At 47.0% G+C, this 23,392-nt stretch overlaps 1 protein-coding gene across 1 annotated transcript in view; it reads right to left on the bottom strand.

Moving 5' to 3' along the window:
• Positions 1-1,414: 1,414 nt before the first annotated feature.
• LOC146197654 (Na(+)/citrate cotransporter-like) overlaps positions 1,415-23,392 on the bottom strand; it is a 37,656-nt gene continuing 15,678 nt past the window's right edge. Inside the window, exons 8-12 of the mRNA XM_084596503.1 lie at positions 15,064-15,171; positions 12,960-13,140; positions 9,733-9,894; positions 7,492-7,629; positions 1,415-1,686 (exon numbers count right to left, since the gene is read on the bottom strand). Coding sequence (XP_084452629.1) covers positions 1,540-1,686; positions 7,492-7,629; positions 9,733-9,894; positions 12,960-13,140; positions 15,064-15,171 — 736 coding nt within the window. The 3' untranslated portion in view covers positions 1,415-1,539. The remainder of the gene's footprint in view (positions 1,687-7,491; positions 7,630-9,732; positions 9,895-12,959; positions 13,141-15,063; positions 15,172-23,392) is intronic.

Below are 23,392 nucleotides of genomic sequence, written 5' to 3'. Positions count from 1 at the left end.
GGAAGCGCAAGCTTTCCATTGATTCACAACGTGCTACAGCATGGCGCCCACGAGAGCATGTTGCCGCTGTGGAAAGAGGGGTCGCCTAGCGTCTCAATACCGACTGGTCAGTTGAGCATTTTTTTCACTGCGAAGGGAAGGCATTTCTGTGTGTAACTAACGGAGTAGTGGAACACCAACCAAAGCATTAATTTCAATAAGAATCGTGACAGGAACCTAACCAGATATGTACGTGATCAACAATTCAGAAATAAATGGCGCTAGGCACTGAAGATTGAATAATTTAAATTTACAGCGTTTTCTTTACTGCCTTACCCGCTGTGTTCCGATTTTCAGTCTGAGCAAGGCTACCGACCGTCATTTAAAACACCTGCTCTGCTGCCTTCTTCCAACAGATGTGTGACCAACTAGCTCATCGATCGACTCTATATTATTAAAACGCAGAAGTTGTACCAAGCACGCACATGAATTTGCGAAGGTACGCACGCACGCACGCACGCACACGCACACGCACACACACACACACACACACACACACACACACACACACACACACACACACACACACACACACACACACACACACACACACACACACACACACACACACACACACACACACACACACACACACACACACACACACACACACACACACACACACACTTTCGTGTAGCCAAAACTTGCAATCTTCGAAATGAGCCTTCCAGCCTGTTTTTCGGTCGCCGACCAAGGGTGCCTGATTGCTGAGTTATTTTCCAACACACACAAAGCAGACTGCATTTATTTGTGCTTCCTCTCTGTTCTGCCAAAAGTAAGATAGGTGATTATTAGCATCCTTTTTTAACAGAGTGGCGAGTAGTGTCACCTAGGTCGTAATACATTGAGCGCTCAATAATTGAAGTTAAGCGATCCTTTCGTGTGCATGGTCCAAAACGACTGTTTTTGTTGATTCCAATGTTTCATAATTTAGCATCCATGACTGTCACTACATCCTAGCGCTTCACGGATACCTGAATGGCGTCGTGTAGTGGTGGGTTTGTGTGCCTTACGTTCCAATTAAGGAGGTCACTTAGCGGCAAACAGAAAATGCATGAGATCGGAGGAGAGTGCAGTTAAAAGCGCTCATTCTAATCGGGTCAGTTTACCGAGAATAATGAGACTGCGGACGAAGAGCTTCACCCTCCGTCGACAGCGGTGAGAGCCACAGACAGGCATAGAAAACTGCCCTTGCCGAGGGAAAGAGCACAGAGGCGCGGAACAACGGCATCGATAAAACATTGGCTAGCGTTTTGGGTTCCATTAGTGCATGCTGGCATACTCACCATTCCGGTCCCCATATTATGACGGGTCCTTAAGATTCTATTTCAGATTAAAAAGTGATCAGACAACCCTTGACATATGATGGATTTATTTGTAGCAACATATTGACGTCGCTGTTTCGTTCTTGGAAAGCGCGCTGCGAAGATCGCGGCTTCCGGTGCCCGAAGGCCCGCAAGGGGCCGCCAGGTGCAACACGAGGGGCCTTTATGGCGGCCGTTACCCCGACGGTGCTTTTGTGACGGTGCGGTTGTGTGCAGCCCATTCCGGAAACATGTGCAGTCCGAAGACGAGCGGTCCCAAAGTGTTGATGGAGATGAGTTCCACAGTGACGCATAGCATGTTCATCAGGAACCCCGGGGCCGCCTGCGGTAGCGTGCATGCTGTTTTAGAGCGCAGCTCTTTGGCATCCATTCGTGGGTTTCGCGTCGTCGTCGGCGTCGTCGGCCTCGTAACCGGCTGCGTCCCCCTTTCATCCTCCCAGTTCGAGCCGGCGCTTCGGCAACCGGAGCCTCGCGGGAAGAGGGGAGGGGGGAGGTACACTCAGCGGCAAACGATGGGGGCAGGAGCGCGCGCAGCAACCGGAGAACACGAGTAAAGGAAGGGGGGGGAGGGGGGTCGCTGGAGGCAGAGCTAGCTGTGACTAACTGATGCCGCTAGCGAGTCAAGGCAACGTGACTGCGTAGAACACCGTCGCCGCCAAAGAGGAAGAGGGGTCCCCTCTCCCCCCCTCTTCCTGCGTGGCGGCGAGGGTGCTCTCCGGTTACCGAAACGCCGGCTCATCACGGTGCGTGCATCCCGTGCTCACTCGCTTCACTCGTAAGTGGCGTCAGCGGCATCAGTCAGTCGCTATCTGTTCGTCGCGCAACGTTCCGATGGGCGCACGCGCTGCCTCCGACAACCTCCTGATAACTTAATTGCTCTCTTCATTTCTCCGACCACAAAGTTTCATGACAGCCAAGAACTGTTAGTGTAGTGTTTCTTGAAGGAATACGTGTGAAAAATTAAAAACAGTTGTCTGTAATTATACATACGTGTCTGCTCGAAATCTTTTCCTCAGTCTATCGAAAACGTGAAACAGCTGATGAGCTGCGCTTAAATTTCTCATTGGGAAGTAACGTAATCGTCGGCAATTTTTTTTTTCAGATCCCGCCAGCAGTAAATGCATAGCAATACAGGCGATCACGTGAACTCGACAGGATGATTGGTGACGTCTCAGTTCAGTTCAGTCATTCAGTCGTGTCCGACTCTTCGTGACCCTATGGACCATGTCACGCCACGCTTTCCGGTCTCTCACTATCTTCCTAACATCACATAACTTCATCTGCAGTGCCTCGAGGATGCCATATAACTATCGCGTTCGCTGCCTACCCCTTCTCCGGCGACCCTCAACCTTTCCCAACATCAAATCTTTCTCCAGCGACTCCTCTCTTCTCATCAGATGACCAAAGTAGCTGAGCTTTAACTTTAAAATTTGACCCTCCAATGAGCAGTCAGGGTTTATGGTCGACAATATCGACTGATTTGATCTTCTGGCGGTCCAAGGAACTCTCAAGAGTCTTCGCCAGCACCACAATTCAAACGCGTCAATTCTTCGGCGGTCAGCCTTTTTCACAGTCCAACTCTCGCATCCATACATCACAACTGGAAAGACCATAGCACGAGTTATACTCGTGCTATGGCCTTCTCATTCGGCCGCGGGCTAGGCATCACGTGATGTTACACTCTCGCTTCGTTACGGCTGTGTTTGCCCCGCATACAGAGAGCCACTGCGCGTGCGAAGATCTCCCTACCGACGCAAGATGGCGCTAAGTGCCGGCCGGATACTTGTGCAGAGTAAACTTAAACAGCACACCGATCGCTGGATGACTGAAGTGCGCGACTCAACTGAAGAGGCGGCAAATACATTCTGGAAGCATATAAGCTGCCTGGGTAAAAGGAATCATAGGGAGCAGGAACAGATTCAGGACGCCGAGGGAAAATGTCTAGAGGGGGATGACGCCACAGGATATATAACGTCAGTTGTTGCTGAATCATTTAAGCGCGATGATGGGGTAATCACCCTAAATGAAGAAACAGTATCAGACAGCATGAATAAAGGAGCTTACAATTTACAAATCTTAATTGTAAGAAGGCGGAAACAAATATTCCCATGTGTACAACCATAGGGATGGACGAAATTCCAATCAAGTTATTAATGAGCTTATTCCAAGAAGCAAGGACACGTATTTAAGGGCATTGAAAACAGTCATAATAAATTATGCACAGCTGACTACTAATTAAGAAGAATTTATTCTATAAAGGAAGAACAGTTAGGAAGAACATTAGATCATTTAGACCGATCACAATAACGTCGGTTATGTAAAGGCTGGCAATGCCGGCTGTGGAACTAAAAATGCAGTCTTGTGTAGAAAGTAATAATGTACTGGACGAACTGCAGAACGGGAGCAGGAGTGGTGGGCGTCTAGATTATAGCATGTTTGTAATAATCCAATGCATAGAAATAACCAGGTCGGAAAACAGACCGTTGTATTGAGGCTTTTGGACATACGTGGTACATGCGACAGCGTAGATAGGGAACATCCATGGAACATACTCGAATCTGAAGACATTTATAAAGAAGTAATTGGATTACTAAAGAAAATATATATATACATATCTTGCACTTGCTCTCGTGTGTTTTTGCGATACCCATTTTGGTGTTCGTACTTGGTTCAGAGCCTTTAAGAAGGTGCCCGCCTACTTCTATCAGTTGGGATTGATTCCCTTCCCAGCGTCTTCTGGTCGTATTTGGGCCAGCCTGCTTGAGTTCTCGCTGAGGTGCGCGGCACTTCATTTTGACCTGTGCCGCCCGTCTTACTATACCCATGGGAGGTTTACAAAGGGTGGCGCTGGATTCAGCACATCGCTGCCCTCCTAGCGATCCATGAGTGCGGATGTTTCGTCTGTATTCCCTATCGGTGTAACAGGTGTTTCTTTTGTCAGTACCAACAATGCGTGCTGTCTGGCGGCATCATGCTTGCATCCGTGAATGGCCGAAGCTTGGGATCCACTTGGGACTACAATTCAGTGTCAGCTTCAACATGGTGTTTCTGCTGGAGTTACATAATAACCTCTTGGACCAGTACCTCGAGCGTTTCCATCCTTCTACTAAACGCATCATTATCTTGGTCTTAACTTACATGTCGTGTGCGGAGCGCAGCCAGTTTTTCACATATTTTGCAAATGAAAGGCGCTTCCTTCATCGCAGTGTAGACGCCCGGAAACGGAGTTTTATCCACAGGACCCATCTGTCGCATTTGTCTTACTGCATCTCGGGGTGTTCGGCTTTCCTCTGATGCGGCGATGCTCTGCGTGCCATAGCCCAAGACGGGTAGCCCCACTTTTTGTCGCTTATTCGAAGTCTATGATTGGTTGCCTTGTACACAGGTTTCATCACTTGTTCGTAGTTAAATACGTAGCTGACTATCCGGACAGTGACGCTATGCCTCAGAACACGGTGCTCACAGGCACAGTACTTCCAGACGCAGCGTCGTTAAATTCTAGACTCTTGACGACATAAACATCGCGCACTAGTTCATACCGCCTACAGCACACGATAGCGGTAGATGTTGAGTGCGCTAGCTGTCCAGTGTGCTAAGCCGGTAATAGACCCGTCTCATGCTATACTCTCGATTACTGCAGGGCCCGTAATTTTTCATTCAATCGTGGTTTGAATTAACTCTAAAATGCAAGAACATATAAAAATGTCCTGCCGTTTGCTTTTCTTTTTTTTTATTACTTCAGTGGTGTCAGATGATCAAGGAAACAGAAATGTGGGCCGTTGCTAAACATGCATCAGTACATATACTAAAATAAATTGGTTCACAGGAAGGGAAAGGCGCAGTAACTGTCACACTTGCTCTGTGGACACCCGAACCGCGCCGTAAGGGAAGGGAGGAGGGTGGGAATGAAAGTGGAAACATGAATCACTTTTGTGGGCAAGGACGGTTAAAATTGTTTATGCGTGTACACTTCCTCGTTTAAGTCATCGTGTTCTCTGCCCTTGGCAAGCACTAAAGTTGGCTTGTGGTACTATATTGATAACTGTGTGGGTCCTTTTTTGTTGTATTTCCTTTGAGGATTAACTGTAGCTTTAGTTACTTCTGTCATTTCGCTGCTTGTCATCTTTCTAGAGCAGCTTTTTTTTGGCAGTGGCCTCCCATTCTGTTCTCTTATGAGATGTTCTCTAACTAGCATAACTAGAAAAGCAGAGCAGTATTTTTTTTTTTCATTGTCTCTTCGGTTACTGCGTGCCAAAATTTAGGTGAGGACTACTTGCCTTTCAGAAATCAGTCTTCTTCTGGCTGCGTCATTTGCCGTTACTCACCTTTCCTGTTTTCGTTTTTTTCCTCAGTCACATGGCAAAACTATCGTGTCATTTTATTGGAAGAGAAAAGTTGCCGACGATTACGTTGCGTCCTTTTCAGCGCAGCTCATCAGCTGTTTCGCCTTTTCGATAGATTGAGGCAAGATTTCGAGCAAGACACGTATGTACAATTACAGACTTTTTTTTTTAATTTTTCACACGCATTCCTTCGAGAAACATTCACTAACAGTTCTTGGCTGTCATGAAAGAAACTTCGTGGTCGGAGAAATGAAGAGAGCAATTACGTTATCAGGTGGTTGTCGGAGACAGCGCGTGGTCCCATAGGAACGTTGCGCGACGGACAGATAGCAGCGACTAACTGCTGCCGCTGACGCCGCTTGCGAGTGAAGCGAGTGAGAACGGGATGCACGCACCGTGATGAGCCGGCGTTTCGGTAACCGGAGAGCATCCTCGCCGCCACGGAGGAAGAGAGGGGGGGGAGGGGGACCCCACTTCCTCTTTCTGCTTGGCGGCGACGGTGTTCTACGCAGTCACGTTGCCTTGACTCGCTAGTGGCGTCGGCGGCATCAGTCAGTCGCTGCTAGCGCTGCCTCCGGCGACCCCCCCCTCCCTCCCCCCTTCCTTTCCTCGTGTTCTCCGGCTGTTGCGCGCGCTCCTGCCCCCATCGTCCGCCTCTGAGTGTATATCCCCCCCCCCCCCCCCCCTCTTCCTGTGAGGCTCCGGTTGCCGGAGCGCCGGCTCGAACTAGGGGAATGTCAAAAGCGCTGGGGTTCAAAAGAGCCCCAGCGCTTAGCAAACTTTTTAGAGGGCAGCTCATTAGCCTTGTATACATGAGCCCGACGCAAGCGGGTCGGGTAGGGGGGAGCCGTTTGTCGAGCTAAGCCAGCCCGACCCGTCCGGGTTTACATGAGCTCGTTTCTATCGGGCAAAGATCGCTGCTACACCGTGCGTCGAGCAAGAGAACCAGGCGCAGGCAGGAGAGGAGGAAAAGGAGGAATGCTCAGACGAACAGCTCACGGTCCCGTCCCCGACCAGCAAGGAGGCAAGAGAGGAGGTGCCTGCCCGACGCGTCAGAGTATACATGCCCCTCGCCCATCGGGTAGGGTCGAGCCAACCCACCCCCTGCAGTCGGGCTGGCGGGACCCGACGCGACGGACCTTTAGCTCGACCCCATAGCGTATACATGAGCCCGATAGCCGGCTTTTAGCACGACAGGCCTCCCCGACCCGACTTTGTCGGTCTCATGTAAACCCCCTGATTGGCGTCCGTTCCTGGGTTTCGCGTCGGCGTCGGCCTCGTAATCGGCTGCGCCCCCTTTCATCCCCCCAGTTCGAGTCGGCGCTCCGGCAACCAGAGCATCGCAGGAAGAGGGGGGGGGGGTATACACTCAGAGGCGGACGATGGGGGCAGGAGCGCGCGCAACAACCGGAGAACATGAGGAAAGGAAGGGGGGAGGGCTGTGCGATGTCAGCGCACGTTAAAGAATTACTCCGTAGCCCTCCACTACGGCTCCTCTTTCTCTCTTTCCACCTTAACTGCCGCCTTCCTCCCTTCCCTTACGGCGCGGTTCAGGTGCCCACAGACACAAGTGTGACAGATACTGCGCCTTTCCCTTCCTGTGAACCAATTATTATTATTATTATTATTAGCGCCGGGGTTCGCGGAGATAATAAACTTTCGCACTTTTCAGTTCACCTTTCGGTGTATTTTGTTCATTTTGAAAAGAAAATCATTTATCCCAATTGAGCGCTTCCGCAGCGTTGTAACTCTGCAGGAACGAAGTTAGGCGTAACCGCACGCACCATGTCGGTGACCTTGAACTGGCCCATCTCGAACACAATGGCGTTCGGCGGCGTGGCCGCCGGAAGCATGAACGAAAACGAGCAGCCGATGGTGACGGGGATGGCGAAGTACAGCGGGTGCACCTCGAGCGCCACGGCCTGCGGTCGAACGAGCCGTGAGCACGGAAACGTACGCGCTGCGAATCAGGCACACACCATATACGGACAGCCATATAGCCATTGCATCACAGTGTGGACCGCTCGAAATTTTTAATGAGGTCTTGAAACGATACTTCCTATAGCTAGAAAACGCGCAAGACCTATAGGCATTCGATCAGTACTCTCCACAAAGCAGGAATTCTTCTGCAAGCTTATGCGACAACGAAGATTTCGGCGATCAAAAATGATGCCCCTTGTTTTGTTTTTTTCCTAACCTAGCGCACAACGGCTCGCAATAAGGAAACAGACGCGACGGTGACAGATCCGCGCCTTGTTTGGTTCACTTCGTTAGGCAGCGCCCATTAAGTGGCGCGCCCAGAACGCCCCGATGACGTCAACAGGGAAGGGGCGGCTACAAAAATAGGTAGAGTTGTCGCCCTAACCGGTCGCGAGTGGTCTCAAGGAACACTTTTCGAAAATGATTTGCGAATTTAGCGTCCACGCAAAGGTTATAAATGGGACGAATGTTCACAAAGACTACTTCTATGCATTTATTGCATTATAATATTACAACGATGGCGCTAAAGTGTCAGTTCAAGGTTACTTTCGAGAATTATGGGGCGCATTTCAAGTACATAAAACACATTTAGTTACCGTCTGGAAACGCATATAGTGGATGAGAAGCATACGTCTACTTTGTTTCGCGTCTGTGAACGCCATAGTTTCACAGCGCACGTTAGCCGACAACCCCGGACGTGGTAATGAAATTCTCTGATTGGTGAAGGGATTGAGAAAAAATTATTCGCATTGTAATTTAGCTCGACTAGAGGCACATGACATTAATACATGCCGACCACCAAATGGAATTAGCAAGCCCTCAAAAAATAATAATTCGCAGTTGAAATATTTTTCATTCTGCAGGTATAGATTAGGTTTCAGGCTTCGGAACGAAAGCTGAAACCTGACAAGTATGACATCATTTGACGCATACATAATCTACAATATATTCGCTGCTTGTAGTTTGATTTCACGTAAACTCTAATAGCTACATCGGAAGCCCGAACGACAGTGAATAGAAAATAGTTACTATATTGCAATTTTCGTATATATGACATGGTGTCATATAGCCCTTTCGACGTCGAAACCATCTTTCGGTAACCTGAAACATCAAACAAAGCTTTGTGACAAAAAAATAAATTATATGTTGCTTACTGAACGTATAACAAACTTCTTGCCGAGATCAATTTTTCCTAATATATCTTACGCATTATTCCAACGCAGAAACACAGCAACGTATATTTCATGTCTCAAAGATGTCACAGGTGGCAACGCCATTCAACTACCGCTGCGAATCACCTTCTGGGAAAGAAAACACAGAAAAGAAAAGCGGAAGATACAGGGAATAGGACCATGGCCCTATTGGAAGCAAGCCGGGTGCTCTACCTTTATGCCACTGAGGGAGCACTCGTTTAGAGGGATGCGACCGCCTCATACCATAAGTAGACAGCAGCCACACATTAGGGCAAAATTTACATGAAATAATTAGGCAACTAATCAGCGTAACTGAGCACTACTAAGTAAAAATTATGACCCCCCCCCCCCTCCTCGACTACTTATCACGAATAATTAGTGCTAATAATTGAGTCCGTTACTCAGTTGCAACGCATAGTGTCCACACAGCAAAGCTATTCGGTCAACTCTTGGGGATTTTTTAAGCTTAACCTAATTTTCATTCATCCTGTATTCCTCTGGGGCTGCCTTTTTTATGTTATGTAAACAGATCATTTAATCATTGCACAACAGAACTGTGGGCGTAACAATAACGCGTCTCCTGACTCCAGCGCAGTTTCTGGTCATAGGTGAAGCACGCGACATTTGGTTTATGGTGCCTTTCTGCGGTGATGACATGTGTGGCGGTAAACCGTCATCGTTCGCGGAGCCGCCTTAGTTGCCTGTCATGACCGGTAACTCGGATGTTAATCAGCCGATTAACAGAGCTGTACTGCTTGCGAGTTCACGTCACACGGAATGCTGAACAATGAGTGCAACTGTCCCTTCTCTGCCCCAAAGAGCGCTTCCGCCAGCAGTGCTGCAGCAGCTTACCATCTCGAACACGATGGGGAGCATGATGGCACTGATGGCCGTGTTGCTGGTGAATTCCGTGAGCATGGAGGCGGAGAAGCAGAGGATGCACACCACTAGGTAGCTGGGCATAACGTTCAGCGCGCGGAGCTTGCTCACCAAGATTGTAGACAGACCGGAGGCCTGCGCCCAAACCGCACAACGATTAGCGGAAACGGTCGAAGGTCTATTGGCCCCAGCAGCCCTTCCTCCGGTATATTGCGCATCTGAGAGTCGATAGAACGCCGAACTCTCAACGAGGCAGCTGGTGATCTTAGACGTTTAAAGGTAGACTGACTGCTGTATTACTAGATTACAACGACGACGGCGTTCCCACACTTTTTTTCTTGTTTGGCGCTGAACGAAAATTCACTACTTTGAGGCAGAGTTGAAGTTCTGAACTTCCTACATCACTCGATTTTCCAACCACTTTGCGGATAATGAACAGAACAATAAACCCGCGAGAAAACCGAATGCGAGGAGCTTGTCCTATTCACCCGTGTCTAGCTCGTTGGGCCCTCCCTTGCTGATAGGAACGTGCACCATCGTTCGAGCGTAAAAGCTGCGTTCGACAGTTTGAGCCACGTGTGCCATAATTTTCCCAAGGATAAAAACCATCGGGACATTTAAGCTAGCTGGGGAGCGGAATGCGACGGCGTTAGAAGCAACGGTGCTGCTCCAGGCTTTTGTCAGTGGAGCCCTACGTGCTCGTTGTCGATTTTTAATCGCTCGTTATAAATTATTATGATCCAAACCATCCATTTGAGGTCGTTTAAGAAAATTTTTAATTTCGAATTAAACAACGTCACAATGAAGGCACTTGTTTCGTCTAGGACTCGGACTAGATAGAAGTATTTCAAGGACTGTAAGTAAGCACTGGTATTATGCACGTGCACAGAGACTATTATTCAGGTATCGCATGTTACATTGTCATCATATGGTTAGCACGTTTTTAATGTTTGCACGGTTTCGCTTGTTGGAATTATCGCGCTATATGGCACCTCTAGGAAAAGAAAAGATGTACAAGCACTCGCCCGCCTCCCTAGTCAGCAAAGATGGGCATGGTCACTTTTCCATCGTCGACGAGAATAAAACTTGTGGACCAGCGCAGGTTGTTTTTTAATGCATTTAAGAGCTACATTTTTAGCTTCCATTGTCCGTCACGGTTACGTCCCCCAAGGCAGATGTACACACCGAGGTGGTCTGGGGACTGTCAGAGGATTTTTCAGACATTTTTATGTGTCTATGCAGTAAGTGTTACTTCAAAATAACGTCCGGTGAAGTACTCACTGTGAACAGTCTTTTTAATTTACTATCTCCGAAAACACCATTACAAAGACGCGAGATTGTTAAGCCTAGACTAAAATAAGCACTTTCCACGCGCCTCTGATGCCATCGCTACAGTGCCATCGCCACGGCAGGCGCCACATTTCGTCCGCATTTTGGACAAGTGGCCGTATACTCAGCTAGCCCGGTGCTCATGCTTGAATGACCATTTTTTTCCTTTTTTTTGTATCCCACTCGTAAAACATCGCCTGTCTTGCTAAGGCACTATGAATAATGGCTGCTGGCGATCGAGAAAACTATCGCCGAGAATGCAATTGCCTTCAAAAGCGACAGGCGAGAACGCTAACCACGGAAAAGAACAGAGTGTGCTATCCCCTAAGCAAGCGTCGCCGCAGTGGACAGAAGAAAAGCAAGGACACCAGATAAATAAATAAAATAAATATTTATTTATCAGGTGCCCGTGCTCCTCTTCTGTCCACTGTGTGGTTTACTCCAGTGTCCACATGCCGCTACTCGCTGTCCTGTGCGACATCACAGGAACACACGCGTGATTATAGCCAAGTTTCCTCGCAATTTGTAAGTTTTTATGTTAACAGAACATGAGCCAGCACGAATGCATTCCGGCAGTGGAATCATCTGGGCGAAGCATGGATTAAATTCTCATTTTTTCGTTATGGGACTTTAATCACAGGCCGCCAACTGACAACGCACATGCAACATTAACTATGTCACGTGGCCTCTTGACGTCACACACTCGTGTGACCAATAACTGCTCGAACATGTCAGCGCAAAACCGACCCCTGCCAGAGAACATACCATCTCAGCCATGTCACGTAGTCCCAAGACGTCACACACATGGCCGACCAATCAGCGCTTGGCCATATCGCATAGCAATTTGACGGCATCGCCAATTTCCTGATATCGATGGGCTTTTCTGCTAGTGTAGACTCCAATGCTATTTCATTAAAAATTAAAAAAACACTAATAATTCAAGAACAGAAAATAATGGTTTGGTTTGTTGTGTGGGGTTTATCGTCCCAAAGCGACTCCGGCTATGAGAGACGCCGAACTGGAGGACTCCGGAAATTTGACCACCTGGGGTTCTTTCATGTGCACCGACATCGCACTGAGAACAAAAAATGAGTAGAGCAAGAGCAAGTAATGCGAATGTAAACAAGTAATGGTGCCTCAGGATAACAGGATTGTTTACAAGAGAAGGTGATGAGTTTGCGCCGATAAGGAGCGCGCACATGGCGACTCATTTCTTAGGCAACTTCGGTGCTGTTTTCAACAAGGGACGGTCGGGCTGAGTTAATTCGTCCATTACTGCACGGTGGACATTGTGAAGTTCTTTGCAGAACACCCTCGGCACCGAACTCATATTCACTCAACTTATTCTGTGAGCACAGCAAAGTTCGTTGCCTCGAAAAAGGCTCTTTACAATGACAGCTTGGCTTTACTCCTCGAAACATTGTTAGGAGCAGCGCCAGTGTCACGTAGTCCGAACAGAAAATGTTAAATTCTGTCGCTGCATCTGATATATAGCCCCACATTTCTCGTGAAGTTGCTCGATCAAATTCAGGTAGTAGACGAGCAGGTATGGATGCTTCGCCTTGCGACAACTATTGCGGGGAGAAAAGATGCATGCGCAAAATCTCACTAGAAAATGGTCATGCGAGATGAGATTCCGTCCCCATGCAACACAGTGCCGGTAAATGACACTTCACCAGGTGAAGACCAGACGCTGGATGTGACACTAAATACGCCCTTCTGACACCCGGCTTACAATGATACCGGAGGCTGTGCTCCATTGAGCGTATGATTAGGCTGACGATGATGTTGTCGTTGTTCTGAAACAATAAGATTAGCTGCATGCTGCGGGGGATATTTTCAAATGAGATCCGAAAGGATAAATCCTTTGCCTTGGAGGCCTCGGCGAGTGTCATGCCGCCGCAGATGATGAGAACGATGCCCCAGTGTACTTTGGAGTTGGCCTCCTCCCAGGTTAACAGGCCCAGGCTCTGAGACCCGCGAAGCAGGTCCCTCGGCACCACGAACATCAGGATCGACACCAGCACGGCAGGCACGCACGAAGAGATGTCCCTGCGCCAAGAATACACACCCAAAACGTTTGACGAGCGCGCACGCTTCATTGCTTCACCGAATGAGTAGCGGTCACTCTCTTTTGTGGCAAGTATTAGACTAGATTCTGAGTGGAAGGTACTCAAAGGCCTGTCATTTTCTTTCTCCAGCATTGTAACTCCCACGGGCTAAAGGGGGAGCTACTAGAAATCCAATATGGCTGCCCGCGAGATGATTCGCTAGCCAGAGCCTTCTACTCCAATGAGCTGTCTGAAATAACGTTAAAATGTTCTTGCAACTGCGCTGCTGCAGACAAAGGAGCATACGATGAATGCAATACAAGCTCTCTGAACTGGCATCGCAGATGCAACAGAAACGACACAACGGTATGGCTTGTTTGGTACGAAAGCCCATTTAACTGCTGATGGCGTGAAGCGTCATAAGCAACTCTTTTCCGAGGTGGTTTTAGTAAAATCAAGAAAGGCTGTGGGGAAGCGCAGGACACGAACGAGAAGAGAAAACGCAGATACCAAGAAAAATTTCAACTCTAATCCCTTTCATCGGTGTTCATGGACTTGTATCGAAGCGCGCATTCGCTCGCATAATGTGCATACGGCTATCTTGCAGCCGGCTGTTTTAATCTCCCTTGAGTACGTACTTCACCGCGTATAACTGTCTAGACAAGCAACACTGGATACAACAATAAATCATGCAAGAACACAAAGTAGCAATGACCGTCTGTGGTGCAAAAAGTGCAGTACTGCTGGTTACATTTGGAACAGAGAGGTAGGCAACAATTTTTGTAGTAATAGCGAACACGTACTAAAGGAAATAGTTTTCCGCACCGACGGCTTGACAAGAAAATTATCTCTGACTTTAAACAGAAGTAGTATTACATATTAGACTGGAAACGATTTGCACGTAATGAAAATTTCAATACCGTATATCTCAAGTCTGAAAACGATCGCTTGCACCAAAACGAACCCATGTTTCAGTTTGTGAAACGGTATTCTCAAATATTTCTATAATTCTACTATTGTGGCATTATTGAACTCGGAAAAGCCCTTCGTCTACTATAAAAGGAAATGTCGTTTCGATTTATTGCATAAAATAATAAAATACAATCTTGACACACAAGCATGATAATCATATGATCTAATTCAGTAAAATTTCAATCCAGAAGCCGCCTCAAAATAAGGTATGGCTGTTCAGCCCGAAGCTGCGTACCGCCAGCGACGAGTTCAACAATTTCAGCCACCGTAATCTTTTTTTCAATTAAAAATAGGATATTTTCGCAATTGATGTTGCTGAGAAGTGTCTGCACTTTTTCTCACGAATTTTGCTGTTCTTGAATGTACAGCGAATTTTCTCCCTACTTTAAGTGCGTTGAAATAGGCTGAGCTGTTAAGCAGCATAGAAAGCAATCAGAGCAAAGCCTTATATGTAAAAATCATCATAACGCCTGTTTGCCACAGGGCTGATTGCTGGAAACGGCCTTGGCAGATCACACCTCACGTGACAGCGTTCAAGGGAATAAATGAAGATACTGCAAGGTGCGTAAAAAATGCATTCATTGCAACAGATGCTACTTCGGTATACAAGTTACGTTACCTATGGATGCTTCAAAGAATATAGAAATGCCCATGCCCGCTTCTGGTTGTGGACTACGCCGGGAAATTTCAGTATCGTCTTGAAACTGCAGATCACGACGTATCGTTGACATTTTAAGTCAGATAGCCACAAGGATTAGCTTTTGCATTGAGTCGACTTTCAGAATGCGCTCAGCATGCCTGGCAAGTTCAGTTCAGAATTCTTGAGAAATATGTCACCCTCCCTTGAACTGTTTAGCTCAGGCTCATTGCAAGGTACGCCTCAAAGCGCACACAATTCATTTCCAGAATCGAAAACGCGATGACGCGGCTTTGATCAAACGAAGCGACTCACTTGCCGTACGGAAACAAGCTGATCCACCCCGGTATGATTCGAGGGTTCTGAGTCAGCCATAGAACAATCAGCAGAGTCGTGAGGAACAACACGGCCATTTCCTGGAACCTGCGCAGACGCGACAAGGTCGATGCAACAGGTCACGTTACTATAGAACAAAACGCATGCAAAAATTTTATTGCAAGCGGCATCCACTCGAAAGGGACCCTGGGAACTGTGATGCCAAAAATAAAGCACTAAAAATGGTTTAACACCAAGGAACAAGAAAGTAAATACAATAAGCATATATATAATATAAATATATAAATTTTGTACCCAAGCAGGCACATTATATTTTTTTTTTGCCCAAGACAACTTTTTCGCTCTTATTGATATTTCAGCTTATTTTTAGCGACCTCTCTCGGCCATTTAGTCAATTTAGTATCCGCTGTGTAGGTCAACGCTAATAGAACTAAGATCAGTTGCCAAACTCTCCGGGTTCTCCATGCTGCTGAAGCGGCGCGTCAATTTTAACGCGAGGTGGCGCTGCCGTCGAAACAGGCTCTATCTAGCCGCTGCTTGGCCGCTGTCAAAGCACAATCAAACGCTGCGGGCCCGGCCGTTCGGCGTAGCATGTAGCATTCGGGAATGTTAAATTACTTGGTGTCCTAAATGCCGTACTTATCGTTAATTACTCACAGTCACCAATCAAGTCTGAACCGTGTGTGGCGAGCATGCTGCAAAACTTTACTGCAGCAACTCGAGCGATACAGGTGAGCGCTGCTCAGGCAACGCTACCGTTGTTTTGATTTTTTTAGGAAAGTTGTTTTGCTAGTTTCTTCCCCGAAGTGGCATATGAGAAACGTGCAATAATGTTAGAGATATGATCATTGCAAGGTTCATCGTCAGTTCGAAGTATTTTTCTGCAGTTTCTGCTTAACCTCATGCATGTGCATATGTTTAACAAAAAAAAAAAAAAAATACCAGCGCTTTTGCAGCAAAGAGCCGCATTGTCTGTGGTGCAGTTTAACGGAATAAGCGAATTTTGCGCATTGCATTCATTTCGTCAATAAGCATGCATGTGACTTTTAGCCGAGCGCCGCGCGCAATCTGTGCCGCGAAAAGAGCGAACTTTTGCTTCTTGAATTGTCGGTTTCTTTCTTCCAGCAAGAGAAGAGAGCCTACACAGGAGGTTAGACGCCAACAACTCGAGACAATAAAATTTAGTCTTTTGGGGATTTCCAACTGTGGGTTTATCGTTTACTGGCCTGCGCCCGCGTCGCAAGTACTTCTTTATTTTTTTTTTGCGACCTTTCACGCAGTGGGCTACAGATGTACACACAAGTAAATGTAATTTTACATTTTAGTCACAGCACTTTTTCACACTTTACTGAATGCACAAATTACAGCAGGCGAGACTTCTTCCTTGCATTTTTAACCTGACTACTCACATTGCTCCTCTCGGATAGGAATCGTGTGTAAAAATGCATCCGCATTACCAAATAAAACTTCACCACTTGCACAGTGAACTGTGCAGGCTACAACCTATTTGGGGTAGCTTCCTGCTCAAAAGCAGGTACAGAACAGATTTCCAAAAACTTTTTCTGTCTTTGTTTGTCACTCGAGCACTGACTTGATGCCAGTCACCGGTTCAGTCAGGGAGCTTGAAGGGTGCTTGAGCAGTCCAGGGACAAATGAGCGCTTGTCAGTTAGGGAAACCTTACGTACACATCCTTCAGCGAGGTTCCATTTGTCCCTATCGATTTTTACTTCCTTGCCATTAATGATATGACTGTACGTCTTCAGTATGTCTTCATCGTAGAAATGAAGATCGCACACACGTGACTTGTCAGAAAGTTTCCTGTCAACACGCGTAATCGCGCGATCCCATATCGCACGAAGATCCGCGTCACGCGGAGCCGAGAAAAAACGCCTCGCTGTGTTGTCAGTGTTGTCGCTCATGTAACCGCTCGCACAGCCCGGCACGCAGCACGTCGGCATGGTTACTGTAGCCCTTTCAACTTTGTATGCTAGCACAGGTAGCACAAAAAACGATCACTGCAGCAGCCGAGTCGGGAACGCACTGTACGCATGCTGCCCGCAGTGCACGTGTTCAACCCACGTTCGGGCCGACGAGAGCCTGGTAGAACTGCAGCGCCACTCAAAGCAGCCAGCGGTGGCGGCGCCGCGAAACAGCTCTCAGTTTGGCAACTTATCTTAGTTCTATTAACGTTGGTGTAGGTGGCAACGTTCGTAAGTGGCCCAGGCAAGATTAATGCAACAGGTCGCGCTACTTGTAAGAAAATGCGTTGCAGCTGCCTGTTGCCAGCGGCATCAGCTCAAGTCAACTCGATGATGAACACCGCAAAGGGTCCCTGCGAACTGTGCGGCAAAATATTAAAGCACAAAAAATAAGATAACTCCAAAGAACTAGACAATCATTGTAATATTCGCGCGCAGAAAAGAATGCAGTTTTCGCTTCTTTAAGAGAAAACGTGTCATATTTATAATATTTTCACTCCTTTTTAGCGACCTCTCTCGGCAATTTAGTATCCGCTGCGTTGTTGCCCGAAGCTTAGACATAGCTCACACAGCACCTCTTAGAAAATTTAGGAGGTGCTGAGGTGTTGGCTCAGACCGAAGCTCATCCGCGGGGTTAGTACGTCATCGGCCTCGGAATAACGTTCAGCGTTGCGTGCTGCGTTTTGTGGATGGGGAGGGTGGCTGCTCCTGGCCCTGATGGGGCTTGTACAGGTAGGTCACCACCTCTCGCGGCGGGGGCTAGCCTGCCGCCGAATTTTCATCTGTTGTAGACCGTCATTGCACCTGCCACCGCTTCGGTGGTGGACGACGGTTGTTGCGGCGCGCGTCTTTCTCCCCCTCTTCTTTTTCTTTCTTCTCCGCTTTCTCTCTTCTGTCTGCGCGAGGAAGCGGAGGTGGCTCAGCAACAGAGCCAGTAGCAGGCCCGTGCATTTTCTTTTCCTTCTTCCTACAGCCACAACAACAACAACAACTGCGTTTTGCAAGAGTCTACCTGCAAAGTGGGTTATGTCAAACAGTAAGTATTTCGTCCTGCTGGTCGTGGTAGAGATTTACAGCAACGCGAAGACAGTGCGTCTCTTTGAGAAACTAATTGCTGCTGCATGTGCGCATTTTCGGACGACGCGACAATGCTGCGTCATCACCAGTCGGCGAGATCGGCCACCTCGGCCTACCGGACACGCCCCAAAAGTGGCGACTTGTTGTACGGATACACTTCTTATCGCACGGCGTCTCGCTGCATCTATTGCAATTCCACGGAGAAGGTGAGATTTTATTTCCCTTAAGAGGTAGATCTCTACAGTAGCCAAAGTAGTCAGGACCGTAACGAGATTAGCGGCAGGGAAAAACAGTCAGACGTTCCACCAGTGACAAAGGACGAGGTCAAGAAAGCATTAGAAACTATGAAAAGGGGGAAATCAGCTCGAGAGGATCAGATAACTACAGATTTGTTAAAGGACGGGGGGTATATCGTGCTAGAAAAACTGGCCACCCTGTATACTCAGTGCCTGGTGTCATCGACGGTACCGGAACCATGGAAGAATGCAAACATTATCCTCAAATGTTTGCATTCTTCCATGGTTCCGGTACCGTCGATGACACCAGGCACTGAGTATAGAGGGTGGCCAGTTTTTCTAGCACGATATACCCCCCGTCCTTTAACAAATCTGTAGTTATCTGATCCTCTCGAGTTGATTTCCCCCTTTTCATAGTTTCTAATGCTTTCTTGACCTCGTCCTTTGTCACTGGTGGAACGTCTGACTGTTTTTCCCTGCCGCTAATCTCGTTACGGTCCTGACTACTTTGGCTACTGTAGAGATCTACCTCTTAAGGGAAATAAAATCTCACCTTTTCCGTGGAATTAAAATAGATGCAGCGAGACGCCGTGCGATAAGAAGTGTATCCGTACAACAAGTCGCCACTTTTGGGGCGTGTCCGGTAGGCCTTAAAAATTAGGACCTTAAAAATTACAGACCAATCAGCTTACTGTCTGTTACGTATAAAGTATTTACTAAGGTAATCGCTAATAGAATCAGGACAACCTTAGACTCAATCAAGCAAAGAATCAAGTAGGTTTTCGGAAACGGTACTCTACTATCGATCATATCCATACCATCAATCAGGTGATAGAAAAATGCTCGGAATATAATCAACCCATATACATAGCATTCACTGATTACGAAAAAGCATTTGACTCAGGTGAAACATCGGCGGTGATGCAGGCATTGCGAAATAAGGGGGTAGACGAGCCGTACTTGAAAGTGCTGGAAGATATATATAGTGGCTGCACAGAAACCATAGTTCTGGATAAAGAAAGTAGCAAAATTCCCATAAAGAAAGGTGTTAGGCAAGGAGGCACAATCTCCCCAGTACTATTCATAGCTTCCTTAGAGGAAGTATTCAGAGACTTGGAATGGGAGCAGTTCGGGATAAGGGTAGATGGAGGATACCTCAGTGATCTGAGATTTGCTGATGACATTGCCTTGCTAAGCAAGTCGGGGGATGAACTGCAAATAATGATTGATGACCTAGACGAGAAAAGTAGAAAGGTAGGCTTGAAAATAAATATGCAGAAGACTAAGGTAATGTTCAACAGCCTCAGGAAGGAACAGCAGTTTACATTAGGTAGCGAAATACTGGAAGTAGTAGGCGAATATGTCTACTTAGGACAGGTAGTAACCGCAGATCAGGACCATGAAAAGGAAATAACAAGAAGAATAAGGTTGGGATATGGAGCGCATTTGCGCAAGCACTCGCAGATTATGACTAGCAGCTTACCGGTATCGCTCAAGAGGAAAGTATACAACAGTTGTAACTTACCTGTACTCACCTATGGGGCTGAAACGTGGAGGCTAACCAAGAGAGTTCTACTTAAGTTGAGGACAACCCAGAGGGCTATGGAACGAAAAATGGTAGGGGTAACATTAGGAGATAGGAAGCGTGCAGAGTGGGTCAGAGAAATAACTCAAGTTACCGACATTCTAGTGGAAATTAAGAAGAAGAAATGGACATGGGCAGGACATGTAGTGCGAAGAGGGGATAACCGATGGTCGCTTAGGGTAACAAACTGGATTTCAAGGGAAGGAAAGCGTAGCAGGGGATGGCAGAAAGTTAGGTGAGCGGATGAGGTTAAGAAGTTCGCAGGGGTCAAGTGGATGCAGCTAGCACAGAACCGGGTTAAGTGGAGAAATATATGGGAGAAGCCTTCGCCCTGCAGTGGGTATAGTCAGGCTGATGATGATGAAGAGGCGTGCCGCATCGCGCCAAGCCTTCGGTCATCTGCCTTTGCCGAGTGTTTTGCTTACTGCGTCGCATTACCGCACCAACGTTCACGAACCTGAATGTGCTTTGGCTAGTATTACAGGGAGGTTTGAATTGTCAGTGAAAACTTTCTCATAGATATGTTAAGTGCTGAAGTTGTAAATTTGTAGCCTCACATTGACTCCTCTCAGCGACAAATAAGCGTGAGTAAAACAACGGAATCGCGAATAGGGCGAAATTTTAGTTGTAGGGAGCGAAGTTGTATCGCAGTTATTTTCACTTCGCAGACGCATTAACTTCAATATAGTAGCAATCCCCTTTTGAATTTCTTACCTAAGCTCTTATAGCAATATGCTCTAACGCTAGTGTTAGTTATCTCGTTCATTTTTCTTTATTCTTTGACACTGATGTGTATACTTTGCTTGTTGGCAAAATCTGTTCCCCTTTCGTAATCTTATCGCTTCTCGTTTTCAGACCTACGCTGAGGCCATTTTGTTATCACGAGGCTTACATAAAGACCATGACAGACGAATGAAGGGTGGACGTCTCTAGTATGTTGTCGTGAGTTGAAAATTAAAGAGCACGGCAGAATCTGCATTGGAGTAATGCGAAAGCACGGATGCTGCTGTTGGTTGCTTCTGGTTGCTTCTAGTTGCTAAATTCACTTCTTGTTTACCCATTTTAGTCTTTGGTACTTTCAACTTGAGCCTCAATCCCTTCATATGCCCTTTTTCGGCTCTAATTCCGGTTGCGTAACGCCACTTCCTCTACTTCACATTAAATCATTTCTTGTTTATTTATTTTAGTCTTTGGTACTTTCAAATTGCTCGGCAATCCCTTCCTATGCCCTTCTTCGGCTCTACTTCCGGTTGCGTGACGTCACATTATTGAAGTCATATTATTTCACTTCTTGTTTATCCCTTTTAGGTACTTTCAAATTGTAAAGCGGAAGTAGCCTCAACGAAACTCGTAAGTGTGACAAGTGCATCAACACAGCCGCTAGGCCAGCACATCATCCGCGCGCATGCATGTGTTTCTGCCACCATCGGCGTGACGCTGTCCGGAAGTGGCGACTAATGCTTTAGACCAAACGAGTTGCAAAATAATTATAGGGCCACGGTCCACTCTCTGGTTGAAAATATTTTCTTCCTCGGTGACCGTTAGGCTTCGCCGCCGTAACGCAAAGCAGCAAGCAAACATTTTTTTGAAAAGAGTAATTAGTAGCGCAGATATAGCCACTTCAATCAACTGATTCTGCGGTGTTTCTTCCCGTTACCACGGTGGGGAGTTTTCCTCTCTCCTGACAATCAAGCCTCCGCCATGCTCCCATAAGTTAATTTCCCATTTCTTCCTCCTCCGTGTTTGGCGGGAGGCTAGGGTGCCATTTTGCCATTTTATTCGTCCTCTCGAACTGAGAAAAAACAAAAACAAAAAAAGGAGAGGGAGCCCGGACCAGCAAAAGCTTTGCCAGGCTTAAAACCAATTAAAAATAAATAAAAGGAAGCAGAAGCTCGAGATAAAAAAAAGATCACTTTTTAAAAAGCCATAGAAGGTTCCTAAAACCCAGGGAGCCTCGATACTAGCGCCATCGTACAGGGTGGTGAAACCCTTTGGCATGCGCGCCGCCTCTTTTTTCGCGCTCGCCATCTTCGCTTCGGCAAGTCGCTTCGTGCCGTTGCTGCGGAATGTCCGAATGTGCGCCGGGTGCTGGGCGACATAACTGTGTCCAGCCGCAAAATCTAGCATACAAGGCTGTTGTGTTTCATTGTGTACTGGCGCGGCAAAAAAAAAAAAAAAAAGAAGACGTCAGACGTCAGAAAAATATGGGAGGCGAAATTTAAGCATGAAGACTGATTATGACAACGCGAAGACCTGGGAAGTAAGCACAATACCTGTGCTGCTTTTGTGCATTCATAAAATTACACACACACACACACACACACACACACACACACACACACACACACACACACACACACACACACACACACACACACACACACACACACACACACACACACACACACACACACACACACACACACACACACACACACACACACACACACACACACACACACACACACACACACACACACACACACACACACACACACACACACACACACGCACACACACACACACACAAACACACACACACATGCGCGCGCGCAAGCGCTCGCGTATGTGCGCGTGTCGTTTGTGGTCTGTATCTGTTCATACTAAAGCGTTTCACGAAATATTTCTGTACTCTTCGAACGCAGTTACCCACTTCCGTTTGGAATGACATTGTCTCACGCCGCTTCACCTGTCTGTAAGCACGGACTTTTTGCGGGTTTTGACTTCACCAATCTAGCATTGTGCGCAACAGAAATTTTATTCTGCCTTCTTCAACGTTGAAGCAGGTCGAATCATAGTTATAAACGTGGATATCGCACGCGTTGCATCGCATCGCCTGGCATCGGGAGTAGCGCGCTGTGTTCTCGAGGTGTAAAATTTGAATTTTCAGCGTGCCCGAGGGCTTATAAATATATGGTCAACTGCGTCTGCTATATTCTATTCACCTGAGAAAATTTAGTGTAACTTTCTGTGAGTGACACTCGACTTCAGTAGCATTCGCGGAGTGTCAGACAATAATCTCTTTTGATTTAGGATCTACATAGCTGCGCCACGAACACGTTTAGAAGGTCGAGCCTTGTATTTGTCAAAGGAATGCACCATTGTGCCCTTTCGACCACTCTCCTTTACACTCGACTTTGGAAGCTGGTGGGAACCGCCGAGGCTTCAGATTCGCGCAAATTAAGGGCCTTTCCCTCTCTTCTTTTAGGGAAATAATACAATGGGGGGTCCCCTGTTTTGACAAAGTATTAAATGAAATCAGTTTATGAACAATTATTTTGGCTGTAGCAAAACCTCCCCGTGATAGAATATTTACACTCGAGCTTTTTTTTTTTTTTTTTTTCTCATATTATACGGGGGAACAGTTTTGCGCGAGGTTTTTGAGATTCAAAAATAGCAAAAGTTAGACCCTCGCGAAAATTAAGTAGTT

Source organism: Amblyomma maculatum, chromosome 3, assembly GCF_055883805.1.
Source record: "Amblyomma maculatum isolate TAMU_Amacu chromosome 3, ASM5588380v1, whole genome shotgun sequence".
NCBI classification, from domain to species: domain Eukaryota; kingdom Metazoa; phylum Arthropoda; class Arachnida; order Ixodida; family Ixodidae; genus Amblyomma; species Amblyomma maculatum.
Note: the sequence above shows the minus strand (reverse complement) of the source record. Positions and strands in the feature narration are given on the sequence as shown.